A 26,791-nucleotide genomic window follows, 5' to 3' on the forward strand; every position below is an offset into this window, starting at 1 on the left:
CCTGGAAGAGCCAATTAATTCACTCAGATCATCTCATTCAAATTCTGCTTTAAGGGCTTTAGAACATTGTTTTTCAACTAAGCAATTTCTTTTTCATCCTAGTAAATTCTTTGAAAACTGTTGTTTTTTGTCTGTAATCTATTTTCATGAATAAATTTTTGATTACTTGAAAAGCTATATTTGAGAAAAATGGTAAGAGTAACTGCTTCGAATCTCAACATATTAGCTAGTATAAAATGCACAGGCTCCCTTCACACAGAAGTAGTCCCTGATGATCCCAATAGGAAACATTTACCATGTTTAATGAAGAAGAGGTCAAGCAAATGTACATATATCTTTGTTTAAGTGGTTAAGTATTATAAAACATGTTATTTAAAATGCTTCCTTCAGGCATTATAAAGAAATACATACAGAAATACATTTATGATTTTATGACATTAAAATCATAAATCTAGACCAGAACTTATATAATTGGCAAATAAAACAACAGACAAAATAAAAGACAAAAGTCCTGTGATCTCTGAGGAAAAAAATGCATTTATCCAACATCATCTTTAACTGTGGACAAATAAATATTTTCATTATTGTATTTTAAATTACTACCAAAATAGTGTATCTTTCTACAAACAACAAAAAACAAGCAAACAGTATCTATAAATGGTTTTTATCTGACAAGAATGTCAAGTATTTGAAGGTACACTCAAATTCTTTTCCTGAATAAGGTCACTATGATCTTAAAGCAGTTCAAGCAAAATGCATATTGCTTAGATTTTAAAGCAGGCAATTTTGATATGGTAGTTAAAATGTAAGTATACATAGAAACATTTATAAATACTTCTTGGTAATACTCACAGATCAGCAAGTAATGGAATAACTATTTAAAAATGAAAGGTGATCTAATGCTTAGTGGCAAATCCAAAAACATGTTTAAAGATGTAAAAGGACATGAAGACACAGCTTTATTATTCAGAGCTTGAAAACCTAGCAGCAAAACAAACTATCATTTGCATATAATGTAGTGCAATGAGCATTTGTTCATAAAAGACTCCCAAAGTCTTGAAACTTTATACATATACCAGAATGGAATCCATGAGGATAAATGATTTAAAGAGTCCAGAGCAGCTTATCAAAAACTGCTAGATACTCTCACCTGATTCACTTGCTCATAAGCAAGCTTATGCAAAACTGTGTTCTGGATAGCTCACTCTTATGGCTCCCCAATAGCATGCTCGGATAAGGCAGATCAAGCCTAAGAGATATGCAATTGCCCACAAAACATAGGTTGCATGAAATCGCCTTGCAAAATCTTGGGTGCCAACCTAAAATAGAAAGCAATATAAATACAAAAGGTTGGAAACTTAAAAAAAATATTATCTACTTAGATAACTTGTGTTGGGAGATTAAAAATGGTGGCAGAGTAAGTGGATGTTACACAGACACGCTCCAAGGATGAAACTGGAATTACCACTAAAATACAAAGAAACCATCCTGAATAATCAACTGGAGAACTTGTGTTTGTTCACAGATGATTTTTCTGAACAATATTCTTGGGGCCACAAAATCCCTATAAAATGAGTTGGTATACTTTTGATTATCACTCACAGGTTAAAATTATTAAGATGCTGCTATTATAGCTATAAATTTTATGAAGTAAGCAAAAAAAAAAAAAAAAACCCCAACTAAAACATGTTATTACTAAAAGGAACTTAATCTGTATAATTTCACCTGGTGAGTGATACGTGCACAGGTGCAACAAAGGAGCCTGGAAAGTAAATGGCAGCAAAGCAGATCAGCCCTTCCTCTCCCCATGATACCCCCATGCCAACTGCTTAGCTTCAGCATCCTCTGAAAACAAGCCACTCACATGACAACAACCTCTGCTTCACTTGAACAAGGAGAAGATGGGTTTTGCAGACCTCCATAGCTGACTGAGTTTGCTTTGGCTTTGGCCATGGCCAGGTTGGTTCTGGCATTAAGTGAAAACAAATGGGCTTCCCTTAAATGGATAGTAAAGTCCCAGTGCCAAGGACCTTCAGCGGGGTCCCAAGATACCATTTCCCTTGGGTGGGTAAGCTGTACTAAAACAGGTCCATGGACTGAACTTCCCCAATTGCCCATAGGCCTTCAGAAGGTTCTGGCCCCGGTATGCCAGGGAGGCAGGCTCTTCATTTAATTGTGATAAAGTTGAGAGGAAAGTAATACTCACAGTTAATCCAACTCCAATGAAAAAGCACATCATTCCAATGGTAATGTATGCACAGCAGCGTCTTCGTGGAAGAGCACAACCCACTGAGGAGCTGCAAATCATGAGAACAAGAGAGAACATTAAGTATTTAGTAATCACTCTTTATCTCATCCTTGTGAGTACTCATCTGTGACTTCAGTAACATACACACTTCTATTTATTTCTTCAACTTGGGAGATAGGACATACAGAAAAATGTCATTTTTAGTGACTAACATGAATCACAATCATAATTAGTGAGTATGTGATATATTATTGTGGCTTTAAACAAAGTTTAAGCCTTGGTCATTGAAAATATCTACACAAAAACAGTGTGGTCAATAATGATCTTCCAATTAAAAAATCTATTTTCTTTTTTAAAAAAATATATTTTTATAGATTTCAGAGATGAAGGGAGGAGAGAGAGAGAGAGCGAGAGAGAGAGAGAAACATCTACACTAATAAAAGAGAAATATGTAAATGAACTGTCACTTTGAGATGTCTACCAGCCAATCAGAAGTGAATATGCAAATTAGCAGGACAAAGATGGTGGTGGCCACGGAGCCAACTGGAGAGGGCAGGAGGCTTGGGTTGCCCCTGGCATTGGAGAAAGCCAAGCTTCCTGCCCGCCCAGGCCGGCCACTGAAGGAGAGGCCTGCAACCAACCCTCAGTCCCTCACCCAGGCTGGCCAGGCCCCCCAGCAGGGACCCCCACCCTGAAGGGGTGTGGCCAGCCTGAAAATGGCTCTCAGCCCCTTACCCAGTCTGGCCACGCCCCCATGGAAAGAGTCCCCACTGGGGGGCATGGCCAGCCTGGGTGAGGGGCTGAGGGCTGTTTGCAGGCTGGCCAGGCACCCCAGTGGGGACCCGCACCCTAAAAGGGGTGTGACCAGCTGCAAACAGCCATCAGTCCCTCAACCAGGCAGGCCAGGCACCCCAGCGAGACCACCACCCTGATCCGGGACACCCTTCAGGGCAAACCAGCCGGCCCCCACCCACGCACCAGGCCTCTATCCTATATAATAAAAGAGTAATATGCAAACTGACCCTAACAGCAGAATGACTGGGAATGACTGGTCACTATGAGACACACTGACCACCACGGGGAAGACGCTTAATGCAGGAGCTGCCCTCTGGTGGTCAGGGTGCTCTCACATGGGGAGCTCTGCTCAGCCACAAGCCAGGCTGATGGCTGCCAGTACAGCGGTGGTGGTAGGAGCCTCTCCGGCCTCCTCAGCAGCACTAAGGATGTCAGACTGCAGCTTAGGCCTGCTCCCTGCTGGCAAGTGGACATCCCCCGAGGGCTCCTGGGCTGCCAGAGGGATGTCTGATTGCCAGCTTAGGCCCAATCCCCTGGGGAGTGGGCCTAAGCCAGCAAGTGGTCATCCCCTGAGGGGGTCCCAGACTGTGAGAGAGCACAGGCCAGGCTGAGGGCCCCCCCCCCCATTGAGTGCATAAGTTTTTGTGCACCGGGCCTCTAGTTCTTGAATAATTATAAAAGAAAACATGAACTAGCCAGATAGAAGAGTAAGAGTCTGCTGCTGTTTAAAATGACAGGTGATCCACAAAGAAGTGTATCAGTGACGTAATGATCTAATCTAATAAAAGACAAACATGCAAACTGACCATACCTTCACTATGCCTTAAGCCACGCCCACCAGCCAATCAGAGCGACTATATGCAAATAAACCCAACCAAGATGGCGGCTGGCAGCCACGGAGCTGGAGCGAGCAGGAGGCTTGGTTGCTCCAGTGATGAAGCCAAGCTTCCCGCCCATCCTGGCTGGCTCTGAGCTCCACTGAAGGCAGCAAAGTTTCAATTATAGAAGGTAAATAAATCTCAGAATAAAACAAATGAAAGAAAGGAGAGGCTGGGAGCTTTCGTCACTGAGGGGCTTGGCCTGCCTGAAAACGGCCCTCAGCCCCTCACCCAGCCTGGCCAGGCACCCCAGTGGGGACCCCCCACCCTAAAGGGGCTGTGGCCAGCCTGAAAACAGCCATCAGCCCCTCACCCAGGCTGGCCAAACCTCCTTGGGGTGAGGGTCCCCACTGGGGGGGGGGGGGGCTTGACCAGCCTGAAAACAGCCATCAGCCCCTCACCCAGGCTGGCCAGGTTCCCCAGTGGGGACCTCCACCCTGATCTTGGACACCCTTTAGGGCAAACCAGCTGGCCTCCACCCATGGACCAGGCCTCTATCCTATATAATAAAAGGGTAATATGCAAACTGACCCTAACAGCAGAACGACTGGGAATGACTGGTCACTATGAGACACACTGACCACCACGGGGCAGACGCTTAATGCAGGAGCTGCCCCCTGGTGGTCAGTGTGCTCCCACAGGGGGAGCTCTGCTCAGCCACAAACCAGGCTGATGGCTGCCAATACAGTGGTGGTGGTGGGAGCCTCTCCTGCCTCCTCAGCAGCACTAAGGATGTCAGACTGCAGCTTAGGCCTGTTCCCCGTTGGCAACTGGACATCCCCTGAGGACTCTGGGGCTGCCAGGGGGATGTCTGACTGCCAGCTTAGGCCCAATCCCACGGGGAGCAGGCCTAAGCCAGCAGATGGTCATCCCCCGAGGGGTCCCAGTCTGTGAGAGGGCACAGGCCAGGCTGAGGGACCCCCCACCCCCAACTGAGTGCACAAATTTTTGTGCACCGGGCCTCTAGAATTTAATAATCGTTATCACGGATTAAATCACCATTTCTGCTAGTCTGAGGCTTATTATGACACGTGCATGGAAATGGAACCCAGCCTGTATTTCAGAACTCGAGGGCTCCCTGGGCTGGGACCAGGCTGCCCGCGGCAACTGCACAAGGGGCACCAGCAACAGGAGAAGGATGTGGGTGCTGGAGTCGGGCACCACCCCCTCCCCCCCCACGTCCTCTGACAGGTTCATAGTAATAAGTAACTTCTCCACCTTAGGAGTAACTTTAGGGTACTTATTATTTGTGTTTAAGGAAATAAAATTTTCACTCAAAATCTTACGTCAACACATGACTCATCATTTGTTATGAAGAAAAAATTCAAAGAGAAAGAAATCAGCTGCGACTGAGAGTGCTGCGGGGTGGGGTCGGGGGTCGGGGTGCGCATGTGACCCAGTTCTGCCAGTGTTTGTTCCTCGCAGTGCCACATCAGTGGACTTATCCCATGTGAATTTCTATGTAAGTTGTTCCTTAAGTAACTGATATAAGTTCTTCACGTTAATACACTGTCTTGTGATGTTCTAACTAATCACAGAGTACTAGGTATTCAATACGTCTTTATCACTCGCAAAATACTGCTGCTGTCCTAAATTATTTAAGCAAGCAGAAGCAGCCAGCTGTATCTGGAGTCTCCTAAAGTTCCTCCCCTGTAACATGAGGATGATAACTCCTGGTCATGGGACAGACCACAGCTGGTCCTCTAAAGGGCCGCCCAGTCCTGAGCACAGGGGCTGCCACCCACAGGCAGACTTGGGTTCTCTTTATTTCCTATAGAAATTTTTAATTCAGTTTCTTATGCTCGGTGAAGATGCCTGCAATTTAATTTTCTTCATTTTTGTAAAAATACAGCTACTGCACAGGCATAGTCACATACTTATGTGTGTGTCTGGAAGTGTCCCTCGAGTATATATATATTTTTGGTGTAATTATTGGGAGTTATTCACTTTGCTTCTTTGTGTACAGACTTCTACTGGATGCAAAGAAGTTATGAATTCAGATGATTAATTTCACACAAATAAAAAGGAAAATATTAGTTTCTTTGAAGCTAGAAATATGCTGTAAAGAGTTATTGTCTTAGGGCTATATTTAGTTGGGATCACTTTTAGCAGAGATAAAGGGAAATATTTTGTTATATATACCCTACTTCTCAGACAGTTTTTAATTCATTTTTCCTAGAAATAATTCTTAGGATTTCTGTATTAAAACAGATAAGGTATTTATATCATACTAACTATCGCACAGATTAAACTGTGAACTCCTATTTTCAATTTTCAACACTGAGTTGTCAAAACATTCTAGTTTAATTTCCTTAGCTTAAGTTATAATTCACATACACATATGTGGAGAATAATAACTTTTAAATTAAAATTTTATTACCAGCATAGATGCTGTGCAGCATGTTGTTAATGCAGCAGTCCAGAGGCTGCGGTCTTCGAAAGGTCTGGAGAGATCTCACATTACCTAACTAACTATGGCTTTCCGGCTTACCATGCCTAACTGTGCAGTCAATGTGGTAGCGCTGAACACCTGCTTTCCTGCTGGGATTCTAGAGCTTACGTTTGTGCTGTTCAGCAGGTGCCTGTGGGACCTGCTCCAACAAGGACCTCGACCTGGAGTCTGCACTGAGCCTCTCTGAGAGGCAGCACGGATGTGCGACTGAGGAAGGGAGGGTCCTGTGCGCCTCCCCTGGGCGGGAGCTCCTGGAGACTTGCTTCTCTTTCCTCCAGACCAGTGGTTCTCAACCTTCTGGCCCTTTAAATACAGTTCCTCATGTTGTGACCCAACCATAAAATTATTTTCGTTGCTACTTCATAACTGTAATGTTGCTACTGTTATGAATTGTAATGTAAATATCTGATATGCAGGATGGTCTTAGGCGACCCCTGTGAAAGGGTTGTTCGACTGCCAAAGGGGTCACGACCCACAGGTTGAGAACAGCTGCTCCAGACTTTGGCCCATGCACCTTTTTCTGTGCTAGTTTGTTTTCTATACTCTCACACTAATAAATCATAGCTGTGAGTACAAACATATAATAGTAATTCCTATTAGTCACCTGAGAAGATCATGGAATCTTGGCGTGATTTGGGGACTCCCAATACAGGTGCCATAAAATCTATACTAATAAAAGTGTAATATGCTAATTAGACTGGGAGACCTTCCAGACGTCCTTCCGGACAAAACTGGGGGCTTGGCCAGCCTGTAAACCACCCCCAAACAACACTCAGCCCCTCACCCAGGCCATCCACGCCCCCCAGTGGGGACGCCCATCCCAAAGGGGGTATGGTCAGCCTGCAAACAGCCCTCAGCCCCTCACCCAGGCCATCCACGCCCCACAGAGGGGACCCTCATCCTGATGGGGGCATGGCCAGCCTGCAAATGGCCTTCAGCCCCTTGCTTAGGCTGGCTCCACCCCCCAACAGAGACCCCCCCTACCCTGATGGGGGTGTGGCCGGCCTGCAAACTGCCCCAGCCCTTAGCCCAGGCTGGCACTGCCCCCCAAGGGGACCCCCACCCTGATCTGGGACCCCCTTCAGGGCAGACGAACCAGCTCCCAGCCGTGCACCTCTGTCTAGACCAGGGGTGGGCAAACTTTTTGACTCGAGGGCCACAATGGGTTCTTAAACTGGACTGGAGGGCCAGAACAAAAGCATGGATGGAGTGTTTGTGTGAACTAATATAAATTCAAAGTAAACATCATTACATAAAAGGGTACGGTCTTTTTTTTTTTTTTTTAGTTTTATTCATTTCAAACGGGCCAGATCCGGCCCACGGGTCGTAGTTTGCCCACGGCTGGTCTAGACTAATAAAAGGGTAATATGCTAATTAAACCAGACATCCTTCTGGACAAAGCTATGGTGGCAGGGCCAAGGCAGAGGCAGTTAGGGGTGATCAGGCTGGCAGGGGAGAGCAGTTAGGGGGATCAGGCCAGCAGGTAGGCAAGCAGTTAGGAGCCAGGAGTCCCGGATTGCGAGAGGGATGTCTGATTGCCGGTTTAGGCCCAATCTCGCAGGGATTGGGCCTAAACTGGCAGTCTGACATCCCCTGAGGGGTCCCGTATTAGAGAGGGTGCAGGCCAGGCTAAGGGACACCCCCTCCCGTACACAAATTTCATGCACCAGGCCTCTAGTATATTTAATAAAAATATCTTCTAGCCCTGGCCAGTGTTGCTCAGTGGTTGGAGTGTTGGCCTGCTTACCAGAGGGTCTCAGGTTTGATTCCTGGTCAAAGGCATGTGCCTGGGTTTCAGGTCTGATCCCCTCCACCCCCAACCCCCACCCACCAGGTTGGAGCACCTGTAGAAGGCAACCAATTGGTGTGTCTCTCACATTGATGTTTCTCTCTCTCTCCCTCTCTCTCTCTCTCTCTACCCCTCCTTCTCTCTCTTACCCTCCACTAACCCCTTCCCTTCCACTCTCACTGAAATCTGTGGAAAAAATATCCTCACTCCTTGGGTGAGGATTAAAAATACTATTAATAATAAATATATATATCTTCACCCTGCAGGCATGGCTCAGTGGTTTGAGTGTTGATCTATGAACCAGGAGGTCACATTTGAGTCCCAGTCAGAGCACATGCCTGGGTTGTGGGCTTAACCCCCAGTAGGGGGCGTGCAGGAGGCAGCCTATATCTCTCATCATTGACGTTTCTATCACTCTCTCCCTCTCCCTCTCCTTTCCTCTCTGAAATCAATAAAATATAATATATATATGTGTGTATATATATGTGTATATATATACACACACACACGTATGTATGTATATATATATGTGTATATATATATATACACACACACACACATATGTATGTATGTATATATATATCTTCTATTTTTCCCTGCTGATATAATGCCTTTAGGCAGGAGATTAGAATAGCTAGCAAGCACCTTTTCTCCTAAATATAGCCCATTTGAATATAAATTTTAGATTATTTGTAATAGATTATAACCTCTTAGGACATATGCAAATGCTCACTAAGTTATGGATAATTTTAAACTTATTTCCTTTCAGAGAGTGATATTAAGCCTAATCATTTAAATTTTAAAATGAAATATTAAAGGGCTTAAAGATTTCCTTTTTGTATTGAAAAGTATAAATATATTATGCATTCATTCATTTCATGGCATGTCTTAAGATCAAAATCTAATTAAGTGAGAATTCTGAAATCTTTAACTTGTTCACAAGTACTTCCCAGAGCATGTCCAATGGCGGGGAACTTACATTTTTTTGCAGTGTGGGCATTTCGCCAGAGTGTTGAACCTCAATTCCATCCACTGTAAAATAAATAAAGAGAGGGCTTGAAAAGAAAAACAACTGAAGACCATCCAATCTGATAAGGTGTGTGTGTGTGTTTTTTTTTTTTTTTTTTTTAGCTCAAACGTCACCCAGGATCACAGCCAAGGCAACTACCTTCCCTACCCCCTCCCTCTGCCTGAAGGAAGCTTGGGATTCCCATCTGAAACAGTTCCCATGACTTTCCCAAGGGTCTGACGCAAGTGGGGTTGCTCTAAAAGGAAGTTGAATGCACTGCTGTGATTAGGGTCATTTCTTTTAGATTTATGTCTCATTCACTCCAAAAGAATACAAACATTTCATGTACCTTCAAAGTTTTCTTTCCTTTAAATCTTGAGGACTTGCCTTTTAAATACATATAGATTCATTACTGAAATGCAGCTATTTATTCTATTAATGTGGGAAACTCACAAAGTAAATAAACTAAATATTTTCAATGCTGTGAAATTTGTAACTTGTCTCAATTGTTTTCAGGCCTTGTAGTGTCTAGGGCAGTGGTCGGCAAACTCATTAGTCAACAGAGCCAAATATCAACAGTACAATGATTGAAATTTCTTTTGAGAGCCAAATGTTTTAAACTTAAACTATATAGGTAGGTACACTGTTATTAACTTAATTAGGGTACTCCTAAGGCTTAGGAAGAGCCACACTCCAGGGGCCAAAGAGCCGCATGTGGCCCGCGAGCCGCAGTTTGCCGACCACGGGTCAAGGGGAAAACAAGGTAGCGAATAAGCAAATGAATTATCCTGATAGTTAAAGCTGGAAGGGCAAAGAATGTAGTACAAAGGATATGGCTGATCATGATCAGCATAATAATAATAATAATAATAATAATAATAATAATGCGAAGTCCTCATGTCAGAATTAAAAACTTTGCAGCCTGTTCATTCTTCATACACAGAGCATCTCTCATTAATCTGAAATTGAAGCAACAGCCCTCCTATTGGTACAGCCTACATTCCCCCAGTCACCAAACACTGTGTTCTTCAGGAATGTTGAAATCATCTTCAAATACAACATATTAACCCAAAACACCCTTTCCTGCTAAAAAATTAAAGTTTATAATCATAATGACCATGCTGATATGCTGATATGGTCCACTTGCCTGCAATAAATATTAAGTATGAAAGAGAAGCTTTACAAGTTAGCCTTTGGCTTTCATATTACTTAGTGATTTCCATCTCAAAGGAAAATATCTCATGCTTACACTTTTTTAAAGTAATAAAAATCATGTCACAAACATATCTAGGTAACTTCTCAATTTGGATTATTCTCTAGAATTCACTACTAGATGATTTTAAAAAATTAAATATAAACCTTTTAATATTTCATGTTTTAATTGTCTTTCTCCTCCTATTCAATTAGAAAAGCCCGTGAGGGCAGTAAGTGTGCCTTCCTGCCTCCCCAGCACTTAGCCTGTGCCGGAAACTCATTCAATATAGATTTTTGAACAAATAAAATGAACTTACTTATAATGTGGCTACCATGACAAGGATTTGGAATACAAAACAGAACTGGGCAAAATTCAAGGTAATTATGAGAGGAGCTCACTGAAGTGAAAAATAAACCTCTTTTGAAGATTTTAAAATGGTATTTCAAAATATGATTTATTTACATATAAGAAAGAAGAAGGTAGCCCTGGCTGATGTGGCTTAGTTGTTTGGAGCACTGTTCTGTACATCAGAAGGCTGTGGGTTCAATTCCTTGTACAGGACGTAACTGATGGGTGTTTCTCTCTCTTTCTTTCCCTCTCCCTTCCTCTTCTCTAAAAAAAAAAAAAAAAAAAAAAAAAAAAAAAAAAAAAAAAATCAATAAAAACATATCCTTGGGTGAGGATTAAAAAAAGACAAAAAAGATAAATATATTTAATGTAGTCAAAGTAATAAATGTATCCATACCTACAGAGTCTATCATTCTATTATAAATCAATAGGTAATGATTTTTAAAAGAAATCTGTTAACTACTCTCACCAAGTATATCCTCTAACTCAGAGTTCCTCAAACTTTTTAAACAGGGGGCCAGTTCACTGTCCCTCAGACATTCCACACATGTGCACTGCGGGCCGGGGATGAGTCAGCTGCTAAGCAGGACAGGCAGCGGCGGCAAAAACACCCAGCGGGCTGGATAAATGTTTTCGGAGGGCTGCATGTGGCCTGCGGGCCGTAGTTTGAGGACCCCTGCTCTAATTTACCTAGTATATCCTCTAATTTATGCACTTTGTCACTGATTTAATCAATAGAATATAAAAGCAAGAAAGAAGATTTATCCTACTAAGTCAGAAAAGCATAACAGTTCTTGATAAATGTAATAAATTGGATAAATGCATGCATTTCCATTTCCTTGCCCAAACCTAACTAAAATGATAGTGAATGAATTTAAAACTGTATAAGACCACAAAGACAAAAGAGAATCAGAAGGGAACTGGGACACTGGAAACTGATGTAGACTTGGCAACTGACTCAGTCAGTGATGGTGTGGCCGTCTGCAAGGGCCTGTGTGTGAAGCAAGTGGCCCACAGGGACAGAGCAGTGGTGAGGTGCCGCCAGGGCTTCCCCTGGGGGGTGAGAGTGGCGGTAAAGTAGGAATACGGGTTATAAACTTCCCTTCACACCACAAAGTCAGGATCCTCTCCTTCCCCAACACATTTGAGAGAAGAGAATTCATTCTGAAAAGAGGTTTGTGAGTTGAGGAACACCAGGCTGATCAGGGGAAGAATAAGACAGCGCTCTAGAAGCAGGCACAGGTTCCATTCTGCCTTCTGAGTAGTGGGTGAGACCTTCACCCACTACCTTTCTCAGATCCTAGAAAGCGTCCTCACAAGAGATCTGGGATTGTTCCCGTAGAAACTTACCATAAAAAAACCTCATTGACACTCAGAGTTGACAATTCTTCAAAAGGAGAGAAGAAGGAGAGGAAGGTAAGGAGTGTGTGTGTGTGTGGTGTGTGTGTGTGTGTGTGTGTGTGTGTGTGTGGCCGGGGTGGGGGGTGAGGTGGCGGGAGGAGAAAGAAGGAGAAAAAGTTGAATGCCTGCTGCATGCATAGAGATCCCAATCAGGGATTTGCTGTCAAATAAATAAACTTTTCAGTAAAACCTCTATCACAAAAGAAAAACAGATAGAAAAATGGGTAGAAAACAGAATAAGGCATAAAAAATAACATGCCTCAGAAAAAAATAAGAGCTGCAGAAAGTTGCTATAAAGAAGAGAAAGCTCTTTATTAAAAAATGAAAAATTAATCAGAGAACACAGGGAAACTCTTGGGAATTAAAAGTTAAGTTAGATCATCTACACTAATAAAAGAGAAACATGGTAATTGGCGTACGACCGCTACCCTTCCCATTGGCTAATCAGCAAGATATGCAAATTAACTGTCAGCCAAGATGGCGGCCGGCAGCCAGGCAGCTTGAAACTAACATGAGGCTTGCTTGCTTCAGTGACGGAGGACTCCAACATTCCCCGCCTGACTTTCTGGCCTCTCAGCTGCAACTCTAAGCAACTATGTTGCAAATGTAGAAGCTAAACAAAACCCCAGAAACCTGCTTTACTCAGCGGGGCTTCAGCCAGCCGGACCGCAACATTGTATCAAATACAGACGGTAAACAAAGGCCAGAAACCTGTTTTCAGCAGCCGAGACCTCGGAGCTAAAGCTGGCCCAGAATAAAAAAAAAAAACGGAGCGGTTGGGAGCTTCAGTCACCCATCAGCCTGAAAACGGCCCTCAGCCCCTCAGCCAGACTGGCCAGGCACCCCAGTGGGGACTCCCACCCTGATCCAGGACATCCTTCAGGGCAAACCAGCCAGCCCCCACCCGTGCACCAGGCCTCTATTCTATATAGTAAAAGGGTAATATGCCTCCTGGCACCGGGATCAGCATGACAGGGGGCAGCACCCAAACCCCCTGATCGCCCTGCGGCTCTGTGTGTGACAGGGGGCAGCGCCCCAACCCTCTGATCGGCCCTGCTCTGTGGGTGATAGAGGGCAGCGCCCCAACCCCGCCCCCGCCACAGGCCCTGCTCTGTGTGTGATGGGGTAGAGCCATAACCTCCCCATCGGCCCTGCCCTGAGTGTGACAGTGGCGGCGCCCCAACCCCCTGATCGGCCCTGCTCTGTGGGTGATAGAGGGCGGCGCCCCAACCCCCTGATCCTCCCTGCTCTGTGTGTGACGGGGGGCGGTGCCCCAACCCCCCTGATGGGCCCTGCTCTGTGAGTGACAGTGGGGAGCTCCTCAACCCCCTGATCGGCCCTGCTCTGTGCGTGACAGGGGGTGGCGCCGCAACTTCCCTATCGACCCTGCCTTGAGTGTGACAGGGAGCAGTGCCCCAACCCCCCAATCGGCCCTACCCTGAGCATGACTGAGGGTGGCATTGCAACCTCCCAATCCGCCCTGCTCTGTGCATGACAGGGGGCGGCGCCCCAACTCCCCAGTTGGCCCTGCTCTGAGCCCGACCAGGGGCTGCACCTAGGGGTTGGGCCTTCCCTCTGCCACCTGGGAGCAGGCCTAAGACAGCAGGTCGTTATCTCCCGAGGGGTCCCAGACTGAGAGAGGGCACAGGCCGGGCTGAAGGACCCCCTCTCCCCCCCCCCCCCACCGAGTGCACATATTTTTGTGCACCTGGACTCTAGTCTGAAATAAAAGTTTTGAATTAAAGTTAGAAGATATAGTTAGAGCCATTTCCCACTAAGGAAAGGAAGAAGCCAAAGGGGAAGAGAATGTTTCAGAGAGAGAGAAAGTGATCTTTCATAGAGAAAGGGAACAAAGCCAGCAGAGGGGACCAGGAGAGACTACTGAGAACCAAGAGCTTGCCCACTCCCCCACCACTCCCACAACACATTTGAATGCCATTCAGAGCCCTAGGCAACATGGAAGAGGAAAGAGGAATATCAGAAGGAAAAAGGTCACAGAGAAAGGGTCAGGAGTAAGAACAGCATTGAATTTCTCACCAGAGGGGCAAACCCTTGAACATCTTGAGAGGAAACAATTGTCAAACTGTAATTCTACATCTGAACAAATTATAAAGTGAATGTGAAATTAGATTAAAGCTGTTTAAAAAATGAAAGGGCTCAAATTTATTTTTCTACATCCTTTCTCGGAAAGCTGAGAGGAAGTGCTCCAGCAGAAGGATTAAACCCAGGACCCCGCATGGGAGACAGTGCCAGGGACTACAAGATACTGTGAAGGGAAGCCCTGGTGACAGCTGAGAGGCAGGATCCCTGCTGTGTTTCCTGGAGGAATAGGAGTGCCACACTCTGTGAAAGAATACGGGAAGAACTAATGATTTGTACATAGAAAAGTAGATTCCAGAGGGGGAGGGAAAACGAACAAATCCAAGAAAAATGTGAAAGCCGTACAGGAGAGGAATATAGCACATTCCTTGGCTCAGCTGTGAATACCATTTACCTAATGATAAAATATGTAAACACTAAGTATTAATTGAATAAAATATTATAACTCTCCTGGGAGATTGGAATGAGAGGATATGAATGGGGTAGGCAGGTAATATCTAAACTTGTTTCATCAAAAAGAAAAAGGATAAACAAACAATTTAACCCCAGAAAGTCAATGTCAGCAGAGCAGCTGGAAGAGACGAAGTCCTGGGGTTGGCAGTGGGTGCGTTAGATAAGAGGCGACCGCTGTTTTCCCATAAAGCTTTCTATTCCGAGTTGACATTTGGAATTATGTGCACAAGTTACTTCACTAAAATAAAAACTGGAAGAAATAAAGCAAATCTTACACTCTGTCACCCTTATGGCTGGTTTTGTTTATAGAAACTGCCCCCCAGGGCCTGCCCCTTGCCCTCAGGAGGGCTCCTTCCCACGCAGGCTCCCCAGGAACGTCATGCTTCCAGGGACTGAGGAGCCCTCCTGACACCGTGAGTCATGAAATTAACCTGTAAATGTCAAACTTAAGGTTAAAGGTAAGAGTAGTAACTAACTTTTGGTCATATGTAGTTACTTATGCCTTCTAAGTTTTTACCCAATGCTTTATCTAATTACAGATACCAGAGTTCATCCACTTTACTTCAAGTTTATCTTTTTAAATAAGAAAATCTCTGATAAATCCTAATAAGATTTTTTCTGAATCTATAAACCTGCACTTTGTGCTCCACTGAGAAGGTGAGGATGGGGAGACTCTGCCCCTCACCAGGCCACGGGGTTCCCAGGAGCTTCCCTGGAGAGGCCCTTTTGGCAAATAAACCAAGAGAGGTACATCGCATGCCTGACTCACAGCAGCTGCCGCGCACTCTGGCTGCACTTCCAAGTACCTGACTTTCTTAAAAAGGCTCCACTGAAGCCTTCTGGTCAGTCCACTGGACAGAACCGCTGACCATGAGTGGTGGCCAGACCCATGTGGCCACGATCAGCACTGAGAGGTGAGGCCACTTAGACGTGCCGGCCACTCACCAGGAAGGTGTTCCCGCAGTGCCCGCACGCCACCCGGGCGCCTTCTGGTTGGGTTGGCACCGCAGGTTGAGCTGGCTGCTCTTCAGAAATGAGCATCACTGGGCCCAGGTTAACAATGCGCCTGCTGCAGGGAGAGGAACAGCTTCATTAGCCCACCAATGAGCTGGGAGGACAGCAATGAAAACAGGTTCTATTAATTGTTTAAAAATTAAGTTAATAAGCCCAACTCTGGAGTCAAAATCACAGAGAAAAAAACACTTAGGAACTATTTAACTACCATTTGCAATTAAAAAAAAAACTTGGGAATGATTTAACTGCTGTTCTAGGTTCAAATCATAAAGTTATTATTCCCTATCTAGGAAGACAGCTTGAGTGTGGCCAAACACTAAATACTAAACACAGTGAAACACCCTGCATCTGCCAGGAGCGAGCCCCAGCCTCCGCTGCTGTCACACCACTCCTGCCTGCACTCCTGGCTCCCTAGCATCTGCCTAGTTGGACAGAAAGGGAAGCGGCGGCTACTTTCCTTCCAGGGAGGGCTGTGCATGATGCACTGGTCCAAAGGCAGAAACCATAGGAAAAAACAGTCCAGGTCTTGGCATTCTACAACCTTGGGCACATCCATGGTGGCATCTGCACATAACTCCAGAACGTATTGTATAGAATGTGCCCTGCAAAGGTTAGTGCACCCAAGGCAGGCGCCCAATGACGTTTACAACAAACACCTCTAGATGAAGAAGAATTAGATAAAAGGCAAACTGATTCGTTTTTTAAATATGTAAGTTTCACAAGTAACTGACTTATTACAGTGCATTAAGTACGTCAGGAAAACTTCCATTGCTCATTCAGGAATATTGTGTCTTGCAAATGCCTGTGACCATTAATTTCAAACTATATCATTCCTTTCACAAAGAAAAATAATCCAGGTCCTGTAATGACCACGAGGACACAGACTTTGTTTAGAACAATGCCTGGCACATATGTGCCTTTAATAAATACTTGTTGAATGAATGAATGAATGAATGAATGAATGAATGAATGAAAGAATGAATGAATGAATCTTCATCTCTTACCAGTTGGGTCTCGGGCAGCCTATTCGCCGAGATGTGTCCTTACAAACGAGGAGACAATTGCAAGGACATCTAACATACTTCTTCCCTGCCGGGGGGTTTCTGATTGGCTGGACAAGAGAAGGAAATACAAACACAGCAAATTAACCAAAGTGCAGGCTGACAAAGCTTGTCTGTGTATACAAAAAGCATTAATTCTTTGAAAACGAAGGCTAATGGTATCAAATTACAGTTTAAGGACAAGTGCATCATAAATGCTTTTAAATAGTCTACTCTTGGCAAGTACTCCATGAAATTTGGAGGCTGTTGAGAGTTGATAATGAAGGAAATATTTCCAAATTAGTTTGTAAGGGTCTTTAATATGAGAGGAATGTTTAATGCACCCGTTCACAGGACAAGGTCCTCTGACTGTCTGGCAGGTGCAAGCATTCCCGGGGCTCACGCACTTGTCCAGGGGAAGAGCAGGTTTACTCAGAACAGTGGGCAAAGAGGAGTGTGCGCTGACAAATGTGAACTTTTCCTAAACTTTACTCACTAGAATAGCAGAAGTGATTCATTTTAAAAAATATATATTTTTATTAATTTCAGAGAGGAAGGGAGAGGAAGAGAAAGATAGAAATATCAAGGATGAGAGAGAATCATGATGGGTTGCCTCCTACTCACCCTCTACTGGGGATCGAGCCCACAACCTAGGCATGTGCCCTGACCAGGAATCGAACCATGACCTCCGGGTTCATAGGTTGACGCTCAACCACTGAGCCACGCTGGCCAGGCAGAAGGATTAAGTTTATGATACCTTTTTAACTTATAAAAACTTATAATAGCTCTAATGCTAGCGATTCTTTTATTTTCTTTAATTTTATAATCAGTTTAAAAGCTTCAATACTAGCATGATGCACCGAAAGGAGAATATCACTCCTGGGCACAATAGCTTGAAATGTGTGACCTGAATCTAACCATAGGGAACATCAGAGAAACCCAAATTCAGGAATGTCTCACAAAGTATCTTGCCTGCACTCTTCAAAAATGTCCAGGCAATAAAGGACAAAGCAAAACCAAATTTCAGATAAAGGAAGATTAAAGAAACATGATAACCAAGTGCAACATGTAATTCTATATTGACTTTTGGACCAGATTTTTATTTTTAATGGAATAACTGGACAAACATGAACTCGGTCAAAACTTAGATAATAGTATGTTAATTTCTTGCATCTGATAATTGTACTGTAATTGTATAAGTGAATGTATTATTTTTATTATTATTATTTTTATATGTTTTTATTGACTAGAGAATGAGAGGCCGCCTCCTGCACTCCCGTCCCTGGGGATCAAGCCTGCAACCTGGGCATGTGGCCTGACCAGGAATAGAACCGGTGACCTCTTCACTCATGGGGCAGTGCTCAAACACTGAGCCACGCCAGCTGGGCTGAATGTCTTATTTTTAAAGAAATTCACACTAAAATGTTTATCAGTAGTTAAGCATCATGACTGCAATTACCTTAAAATACTATACAAAATGATAATTTATTTAGAAAGAGAAAGCTGATGTGACAAGATGTTAATATGTGAGGGTTGTACATGAAGAAGCTATGAGCACTTTCTGTACCACCTACTATTGTTGTTATAACTTTTCTGTAAGTCTGCACCTGATTTTAAAAAGACTTCCAGCCCTGGTCCAGTAACTCAGTTGGTCAGAGTACCATCCTGATGTGCCAAAGTTGTGGATTTGGTCCCTGGTCAGGGCATGAACAAGAATCAGCTAATGAATGCATGAATAAGTGGAACGACAAATTGATGTTTCTCTCTCTCTCTCAAATCAATAAAAAAAGATTTAAAAAAACTTAAGTAAATAATCTTGGTAGAAATATATAAAAGTTAGCAATAAGCCACCTATAATTTATTAAACATTATATAGAAAATCTGAATATTTAAAATTCACAAACATTCAGAATGTATTACTATACTACCTAAAATGTATCCATATTCACACACACACACACACACCCTCCTACGTCCCTTTCCAATTCTATCTCCTGACATAAAAAGGGCATGTGTTAGCCTTGCTCTGTGTTGTTGTTGTTGTGAGGTTATTTTTTCATCTCCACAGGAACATCAGGTTCCTCTCAGAGGTGGTTGACCCGAGGAGAATGAATCATCGTAAACCTGTGCCGTTCTGTTGAGCCCTGGTCCATCCTATCTTCTTTTTTCTATCTAGAATTTCTCCAGAGAAGCATCCAGTTGCCTAGCACCTCCTCATTTCACAAATTTAAGATCAAATTACATGAACATTAGCAAGTCTTATACTAAAGCACTCCTCAAAGACTTTTTTTCCTTCCCTGTAATGTTACTGATTCCACACAAGACAATCTGATTGGATACTATTCATTTTCTCTGGAATATTCACAATTATTTGCATTCTTATATAAGAGGGTTAGTAATGATATAAAAATTTCAGCACAACTTTCTTTATGTCCAGAAATAACTTATTATAGTCAAACCTCCTGCTGCTGGGTGATCGCAGCCCTTCTAAGCAGCCAGGCTGACGGTGGTGGCTAAATGCACAGGGACTTGGAGATTCTGTTTGGACTGTGCTGTTTCTGTACTGGCCCAGCCTATTCTGTTGACGTCCAAGTGCAAGTGTACAGTTTTAAAACTCCTCTTTTTCTACTTATTTAAAAACAAAAGTTTTTATGGGTGGTATGTTGTGTATTTAGTTTAATATGATTTCAAATCCATCTGCTTATGATTTGAAGTTGTTTAAATGCCCTTGTTTATGACACAGACCAGAAAGGTTGTTTTTAGAAGTAAAGTTGTGTCAGGACGTCATCACCTCCTCTGTGGGCCCAGCTGGGGGCGTATCCGCAGGACCAGGGGGACCTGCAGGCTGACTCCTGAGGCTGTGAAGAGTGCTGGAGAGTTTGGGCTGGGCAAGGCAACCTCTGCTGACCTAAACAGCCCTGGGAACATCGGGAGACATTTCTCCCGCGTGGCCAAGGTGACCCTGGGTGGGCAGTGGCCCTAAGCCCTGCCCAGCCGCGGAGTGAGGGCCTCGGAGCAGCCAGGCAGCCCGCCCAGCACCGGTTCCCTGCAGCACGACTCAGCAAGCAGGGGCTGAGGTGGGAGCGCAGCTGGAAGTCAGGGCGTGGCTCCCCGTCCCCAGTTCCCATGCAGAGGCCCACCCACCTCCGTTACATGGGGACTTTCTCCTTTGTCTCCCCTGCCTGGAACAGCAGTGTGTTACCCTGTCGTTGTGTGGACTGTGCTGTTTCTGTACTGGCTTCTTGAAAGGTACTGTCGCGTGTGCTGCTGGCTTGCAAAATCGTTCCAGTCCCCATGGCAGACCTGGATAAGCCAACGGCCGGCAAAGACAGAGCCAGCCCCAAGCAGAATCTGCTGCCTCTCTCCAAACAAAAACAACGGAGTAGAGGAACAGGAGGGAAAACCACGAATACAAAATTCGAGGACACCTCTGAGGCACTGGTCGATGTTTTTTAATTACTGCTTATGTCCAAGAACTTGTATTGTTTGCCAACTCCACGAAGAGCACTAAGGAGGTTAATGCTAATGAAATTTACTACTAAGTGTTCAACTTAAACAACCAGGTGGTTTTATAGATGTCATCTAACCTATATAATAAAAGCCTAATATGCTAAGTGCCTGGTGACTGGTCAACTGTTCAAACAATCAAAGCATAATATGCTAATGATATGCTAAGACTGCTCAACCACTCGCTATGATGCACATTGACCACCAGAGGGCAGACATTTGACTGGTCAACCAGTTGTATGACGCGCACTGACCACCAGGGGGCAGACACTCCAACCGGTAGTTTAGCTTACTGCTGGGGTCTGGCCAATTGGGATTGAGTGAGAAGGGCCAGACACACCCTGGAGCCCTCCCACGGTCCCTCCCCAGCTGACTGGCCCTGATCGGCCCCCATCGGGACTGGGCAAGACGGGGCTGGACACGCCCTGGAGCCCTCCTGTGCTCCCTCCTTGGCCCCAATTGTGCACCGGTGGGGTCCCTTGGCCTGGCCTGCACCCTCTCGAAATCCGGGACCCCTCAGGGGATGTTGGAGAACCAGTTTCATCCCAATCCCGCAGGCCACTCCCCTCAGGAGGGCACCAGATTCAGGGCTCATGGCTGGCGAGAGCTGCTGCTGTGGCAGTGTGAGCCTCTCCTGAATGGGACTGATTGGGCGTGAGCCCGTGGCAGGCGCAGTGGGGCCAGGATGAGCGGGAGCAGCAGGTAGGAGCTGCAGGTGGCATTGAACTGCGGGTTTTGTCCGGATCCACACAGGCCACTCCGAGGGACCCCGCCCATGCACGAATTTGTGCACTGGGCCTCTAGTCTATGCAATAAAGTTTTTCCAATGATGTCCTTTATAGAAAAAAATATTTACAATGGAAAAATCACTTTGTAACTTAAGGCTTTATTTTATGACTTTTACATAAAACATATAAAGCCCAGCATCCATGCTTTATGGTTTTTAGAGATACAATAATCACTAGCTGACCTTTTTCATACTTATCTAAAGAGGGGGAAAAAATACAAATAAAACAAATTAATTTAATTTCAGATTTTAAGAGAGAGTGACATTTTAAAAATAAAGACTAACCATAAAAGCAGAAATATACTAAATCTAACTGACATACACTTTACAAATTTATTACTTAAAACTGAAAATTTTAGTTAAAATTTAGTTGATTTTCCCAAAGTTTAGTAAAAGAAATTTGCCCTTCAAATTTTTTGGACATTTCACCAAATTAATATCAAGCTAATGGAATAAAATACCAAGCAACTTATAAACAACTAGAGGCCCAGTGCACAAATTTGGGCACAGCTGGGGAGGGGATGCAGGAGGTTGGCTGGCAGGCCTGCCCCTCATAGGGGGATGGGGTAGTTGGGGACGGGGCTGCCAGGAGGAGGGGCCGCAAACAGTTGGCTGGCTGGCCCAGCCCCCTGGTCGAACTCCTGATAGAGGGGACAATTTGCATAGTAGCCTTTTATTATATAGGATTTGGTACAAATATCAATAATAAATTTCTAAAAAGAAAAGCCATACTGACATTCTGCAAACATAAAATATGTTTAAGTAATTCTCCACATAAGTACAAAGTCCATATTTGCGGTGAACATCAGCATATTTTCATTTTAGTGAAAATGAAAATGGATTTTACTGTGATGTGAATAAACATTGAAGATAATCCTATATAATAAAAGGGTAATATGCAAACTGACCCTAACAGCAGAAAGACTGGGAATGACTGGTCACTATGACACACACTGACCACCAGGGGGCAGATGCTCAATGCAGGAGCTGCCCTCTGGAGGTCAGGGCGCTCTCACATGGGGAGCTCTGCTCAGCCACAAGGCAGGCTAACAGCTGCTAGTACAAGCCAGGCTAATGGCTGCTCTCCCGCCTCCTCAGCAGCACTAAGGATGTCCGACTGCAGCTTAGGCCTGCTCCCTACTGGCAAGTGGACATCCCCTGAGGGCTCTGGGCTGCCAGAGGAATGTCTGATTGCCATCTTAGGCCCAATCTCCCGGGGAGCAGGCCTAAGCCAGCAGGTGGTCATCCCCCGAGGGGTCCCAGTCTGTGAGAGGGATTTCCAACTGCCAGTTTAGGCCCCATCCCAGTGGGCCTAAACGGGCAGTCAGACATCCCTCAAGGGGTCCCAGATTGAGAGGGTACAGGCTGGGCTGAGGGACACCCCCCCTCCGTGCACAAATTTAGTGCACCGGGGCTCTAGTTACAAATAACTGTCTGTGGTCAGTCTCGTTTTAAAAAGTAAAGAGCCAAAGGATATATTTAAACTTGCCCTGACATTTTCACAATGAAGTGAACTACAAACACCCGGAGGATCCTTGTATGCTGAAGAGGAATAGACAGCTGAGAGAAGACAGCAAGGGTGCGGAGATGCGCCATCTCTGTGTCCAGCCTGCACCTATGCTTAAGTCACACTGTGGAAGTACTTTCTTGAGGGAGAGGAGGTCGGGTAACAATCGATGCTTTTACTGGAGGAAACTCCACTTACTGTAGCCTCATTGCAGACCGTGCACTTCACCACGTGCTGGTGGAGCTTGCTGTCCAGGCTGATCAGCGACTGGCACACGCGACAATTTATCACTGGGATGCCCCCAGAATCCGGGCTGGAGATGGAGGTGTATGGAGGGGGCAGCTCTGCTAAAAAGATACCAGTCACCTAGTCAGTCACACAAGTTGGGTTTGAGCATAGGAAACTGTCAAAAGGTCCCCTTTTCTTTTAGTAACGTGCATAAAACTAGTCAATCTATCATCATTTCAGAGGAGAAACACACATGGGACTGATAAAATCCAATTCATCTTGCCAGGTCTACCCCAATGACCCAGTTCCTGTTTACAAAACTATACCCCAAATGTCAACTGCCCTCCGCACCCATAACGGGGACCTGATTTCAAACTGCCCGGCAGGTCCGGACAGTGACTGGGGATGAAGCAAAGTTTGGATAAAATCCACGGTCAGATCCCTGCGGCCTGGGAGAGGGTGGAGGGGGGGACTGTGCGCTGGGCTGAGCCGAACCCCAGGCCGGGCCAGGGCGGGCAGACGGGCTGCACGCGGTGTGTCCTGGAGCGGACGTGGCTGAGCAGTGTCCACGGAGGTGGCGGCTCGGCCTCAGTTCATGGCGCTGAGATGTCCGAGCGCCCCGAGCAGGACATCACACGACATCACAGCATTTGTTCTGCACCAGCCATGGTGGGGTGCGGGAGACGCGTCAGGGCCCAGGGGAGCAGGAGGCCTGGAGGGGCTGGAGGAGCTCCCGTTAACACCAGGCACAGCTCCAGGGGGCAGGTGCCAGGGGAACTTCCTGAGGGCAGAGCCACGCCCGCCCCCTCCACATCCACGGCGGGCGCTCCACTTGGACAGAGCAGCCAGCGCCAGGTTCAGGGGGAGGCCGCACCCACGTTGGTCGGAGGGGCAGAGCTCGGACAGTGGAGAGCTGGGCACAATATCTTGGCTGAGAAGTTCCCTCTTTGGCGCGAGGTGAACTACGGCACAGTGGGCTCCCCAGCCCCGAGCGCCAGTGCGGGGAAGGGGGTCCCCACAACATCTGCCTGTTCAGTGGAGCCAAGGGTTCCTTGGGGATGCCACAGAGGGCTGCGTCTACATTTCTGAGTGGTAGATCTGTCTCCTAGACCAGTGGTCGGCAAACTCATTAGTCAACAGAGCCAAATATCAACAGTACAACGACTGAAATTTCTTTGGAGAGCCAAATGTTTTAAATTTAAACTATATAGGTAGGTACATTGTTATTAACTTAATTAGGGTACTCCTAAGGCTTAGGAAGAGCCACACTCAAGGGGCCAAAGAGCCGCATGTGGCTCAGGAGCCGCAGTTTGCCAGCCACGGTCCTAGTGTATCCAGGTTCATTCAGTACCAAGAACACGGTGTCACAGGCTGGGAGGGCAACAGGGAACACGACACACCACCCCGTTCAGGTGGCGAGCCGATCCCAAGGAGGTGCAGTTACCAGCCCCAGGTCAGCAGCTGGGCACTGGCAGGAGGGTGGGTCCCCAGCCAAACGGCGCCCGAGGCAGGTTGTACCTGAGACCATAATGAGGGGTGCAGTCATGCAGAGCTCAACAAATGTACCCGACGCCAGAGAAAGGAGCTATGCTTTACATCTAGTTTTCACATATATATTTTCATTCTTACAAAGAAAAAGAGATTAACTTTACAACAGCAGCCAGGCAAAGGGAAAAAATCTAGGAAAGTGCTAAAGCAACACAAACTCTGAAGCAACCTTATCCCCCCACTTAGAAAGTAGTTTCTATTTAGGTAACCTGTGTCCCTTTCCAGTTAAGAAGAAAAGTGACTCTGCTACAAGGCAGAAAGAACTTCTTGCTAAACCAGTTGTTAAAAGCAAGACAACAGGCCCCACATGGAGCAACTTATGGGAAGTCCCATGTCACCAAAAGGAGACAATCACACCTGCAGCCTCTCCCGGAAATGGGAGGGTAAACCAGTCAGTGAGGAGCAGCCTGGCCAGCACTGTGAGGGCATCTGTCATCCCCGAGGAAAGTGTCCTGGGCACTGCAGTCCAAGCTCTGCTATAGGACTTCCTTGTTCCCACCTCCTTCTGCCCAGAACAGTCTCTCATTGGCACAGCTCCTCGGAGCTCCCTTCTATTGGCTGGATGGGATGCTGCCAGAGCCATGAATCACTGAATAAAGCCAATATCTTTAAAATGTACTCAGTCCAATTCTGGTTTTTTAACACTTGAATTTCTTTGGCTCTTAAATGTTTTCTGGAATGAAACTTCTTTTTTTCTCAGTGGCTGAACTGAAACTTGTACCTTATTTTGCAGTTTGAGGAGTCTTATCAGATTAAACAAATATATGACACATGATGATGTCTGCAGGCAGATCTATTGGTATGACCATTTGGTGGAATAATCGAGCCAGTATTTGATCAAAATCATAGATGCAACATAGAGGACATGAAATCTATTATAGGAAAGTTAGTTAAACCCAAACTCCTCCTCTTAACAAACTGTCAAATATTTTGTGTTAAAAGGGTGGCTTGATAAAGTTGAGACATTCATTGATAAGCAGTGAAACACATTCTAGACCATAATATTTAGACAACAGTGAAATATTAATATCAAATGTGCTCATTGAAGAAAGTTCTCCACGTGGCTCCCTCTGGCAGAGTTTAATGCTGACCCAGAAGGACTGTGTGCTTTGTCGGTGAGTTTCTGTTCCAGTTTGTACCTTATTTCTCCGCTCATGGATCATGTTGAAATATTCACAGCTAAACTGCTTTTCACTTTCCTGCTTCTTGCTAAGTGTGGATTAAGATCTCAGTAGTTGCTTTTCAAGCTATCGTTTGTTAAGTAAAAACGTTTAAACACTACACAAGTTTAACCTGCTCCACGGCGGCTCCAATTCCAGCCGGGACTTGGAAAAAGGAAACACGATCTGCCCAGATTGTCAAAAACATCGACGTGCACCTCCCAGGGTTTTTATACTTCTCACATCGTCTGGAGAAGATGGACGCACTTGAGCTACATTTGCAAGAGCCATTGTGACCAAGCTCACACTCTCAAGTGACTTTTAAAGCATCGCCTCCCATTCTCCACACTCCTGATCCCCTTATTGCACCCACACAAGTCACCTGAAAGGCTCACAACAAAGATCTGTGAATAAATTTAATAATTTGGTAAATAGATCCTCCCTTCTTTCTCCAGTTCCCAAAAGCTATCAATCTTTTTGGATTCCATCTAGAGAAGAAAAATGGATAGAAATAGACACAGTATTAACTGTGTTACTTATTAAAGTTAATTTCAATCTCACCTACATATACACCAAGAACACCCCGTCTTCCCTGCTCTCCCTCCTCGTTCACCAGCCGCAGTAACAAGGGGGGCGGGCACTCCGGGCCCCACAGGAAAATGGATGAACCTGTTCCTCTCGTTAAGGCGACACCCGGACTGACCGAGTGTGGGTGGGTGAGCCTAGGAGGCGCACGTTTTTCACACGAAGCTTTTCAAGGTCAGATGCCCAGGTGAGCCGCACCCAGGCTCCTCCGCAGCTGAAAGGGCTTGTGACAGATGGAGCGCTGACTCCGCTGAATCCGAGGCCCATGGGCCCGCACCCAGGTCAGAGGGTGGCGCGCACTCCACGCACCAAGCCCACAGCGCAGGCAGTGGGCGCCCTCCCCTCCCACCCGCTTCCCCTCGGACAGCGCCCCTCTCCCCCCCCGCCGCAGCCCCCCGCACCCCGGACAGCGCCCCTCTCCCCCCCACCACGCACGGCGCCCCCCCCACGCACAGCGCCCCTCTGTCCCCCCCGCCCCACCCCTCCGCACCCGGGACAGCGCCCCTCTCCCCCCGCCCCACACCCCCGCAACCCGGACAGCGCCCCGCCCCCTCCCCCCACGCACAGCGCCCCTCCCCCGCTGGGCCTGCGAGTGGGAAGGGCACTGCGGGTCTTACCTTGCGGGCTGCTTTCCGGTAGGCGCGGCGGGGCGGTGGGGGTGACATGTCCTGAGTGGGGGGCGGACAGCAGAGGCGAGCGCTCATCCGCCCCATCTGCAGCCATGGCTGCGTCGCCCGGGAAGGTGCG

The 26,791-nt window shown here is 45.9% G+C and overlaps 1 protein-coding gene across 2 annotated transcripts; it reads right to left on the reverse strand.

Annotated features, from left to right (window-relative positions):
- Window positions 1-40: 40 nt before the first annotated feature.
- Window positions 41-26,785, reverse strand: PIP4P2 (phosphatidylinositol-4,5-bisphosphate 4-phosphatase 2). Of its 2 annotated transcripts, none has more exons than XM_036337534.1 (7): window positions 26,662-26,785; window positions 22,722-22,867; window positions 16,687-16,793; window positions 15,614-15,737; window positions 9,142-9,194; window positions 2,207-2,297; window positions 41-1,319 (listed from the first exon to the last, which is right to left on the reverse strand). In XM_036337534.1, exons 1-7 carry the CDS (start codon window positions 26,765-26,767, stop codon window positions 1,176-1,178), a joined length of 771 nt encoding a protein of 256 aa, XP_036193427.1. In that variant the 5' UTR covers window positions 26,768-26,785; the 3' UTR covers window positions 41-1,175. The 2 variants fall into 2 exon arrangements, with proteins under 2 accessions (XP_036193427.1, XP_036193426.1); XM_036337533.1 differs by having other exon boundaries at window positions 22,722-22,870.
- Window positions 26,786-26,791: the final 6 nt, after the last annotated feature.

The sequence above is a fragment of the Myotis myotis genome, unplaced genomic scaffold, assembly GCF_014108235.1.
Source record: "Myotis myotis isolate mMyoMyo1 unplaced genomic scaffold, mMyoMyo1.p scaffold_m19_p_16, whole genome shotgun sequence".
NCBI classification, from domain to species: domain Eukaryota; kingdom Metazoa; phylum Chordata; class Mammalia; order Chiroptera; family Vespertilionidae; genus Myotis; species Myotis myotis.

What these genes read in the sequence shown, in the direction of transcription:
- PIP4P2 (XM_036337533.1), bottom strand. Translation starts at nt 26,767, where the DNA reads ATGGCTGCAGATGGGGCGGATGAGCGCTCGCCTCTGCTGTCCGCCCCC. An exon ending in GGCTGCCCGAGACCCAACTG is followed by an intron (nt 15,738 to 16,686) that starts GTAAGAGATGAA and finishes CTCTCCCTGCAG; the next exon opens with CAGGCGCATTGTTAACCTGG. An exon ending in TCATTGGAGTTGGATTAACT is followed by an intron (nt 1,320 to 2,206) that starts GTGAGTATTACT and finishes TTTCTATTTTAG; the next exon opens with GTTGGCACCCAAGATTTTGC.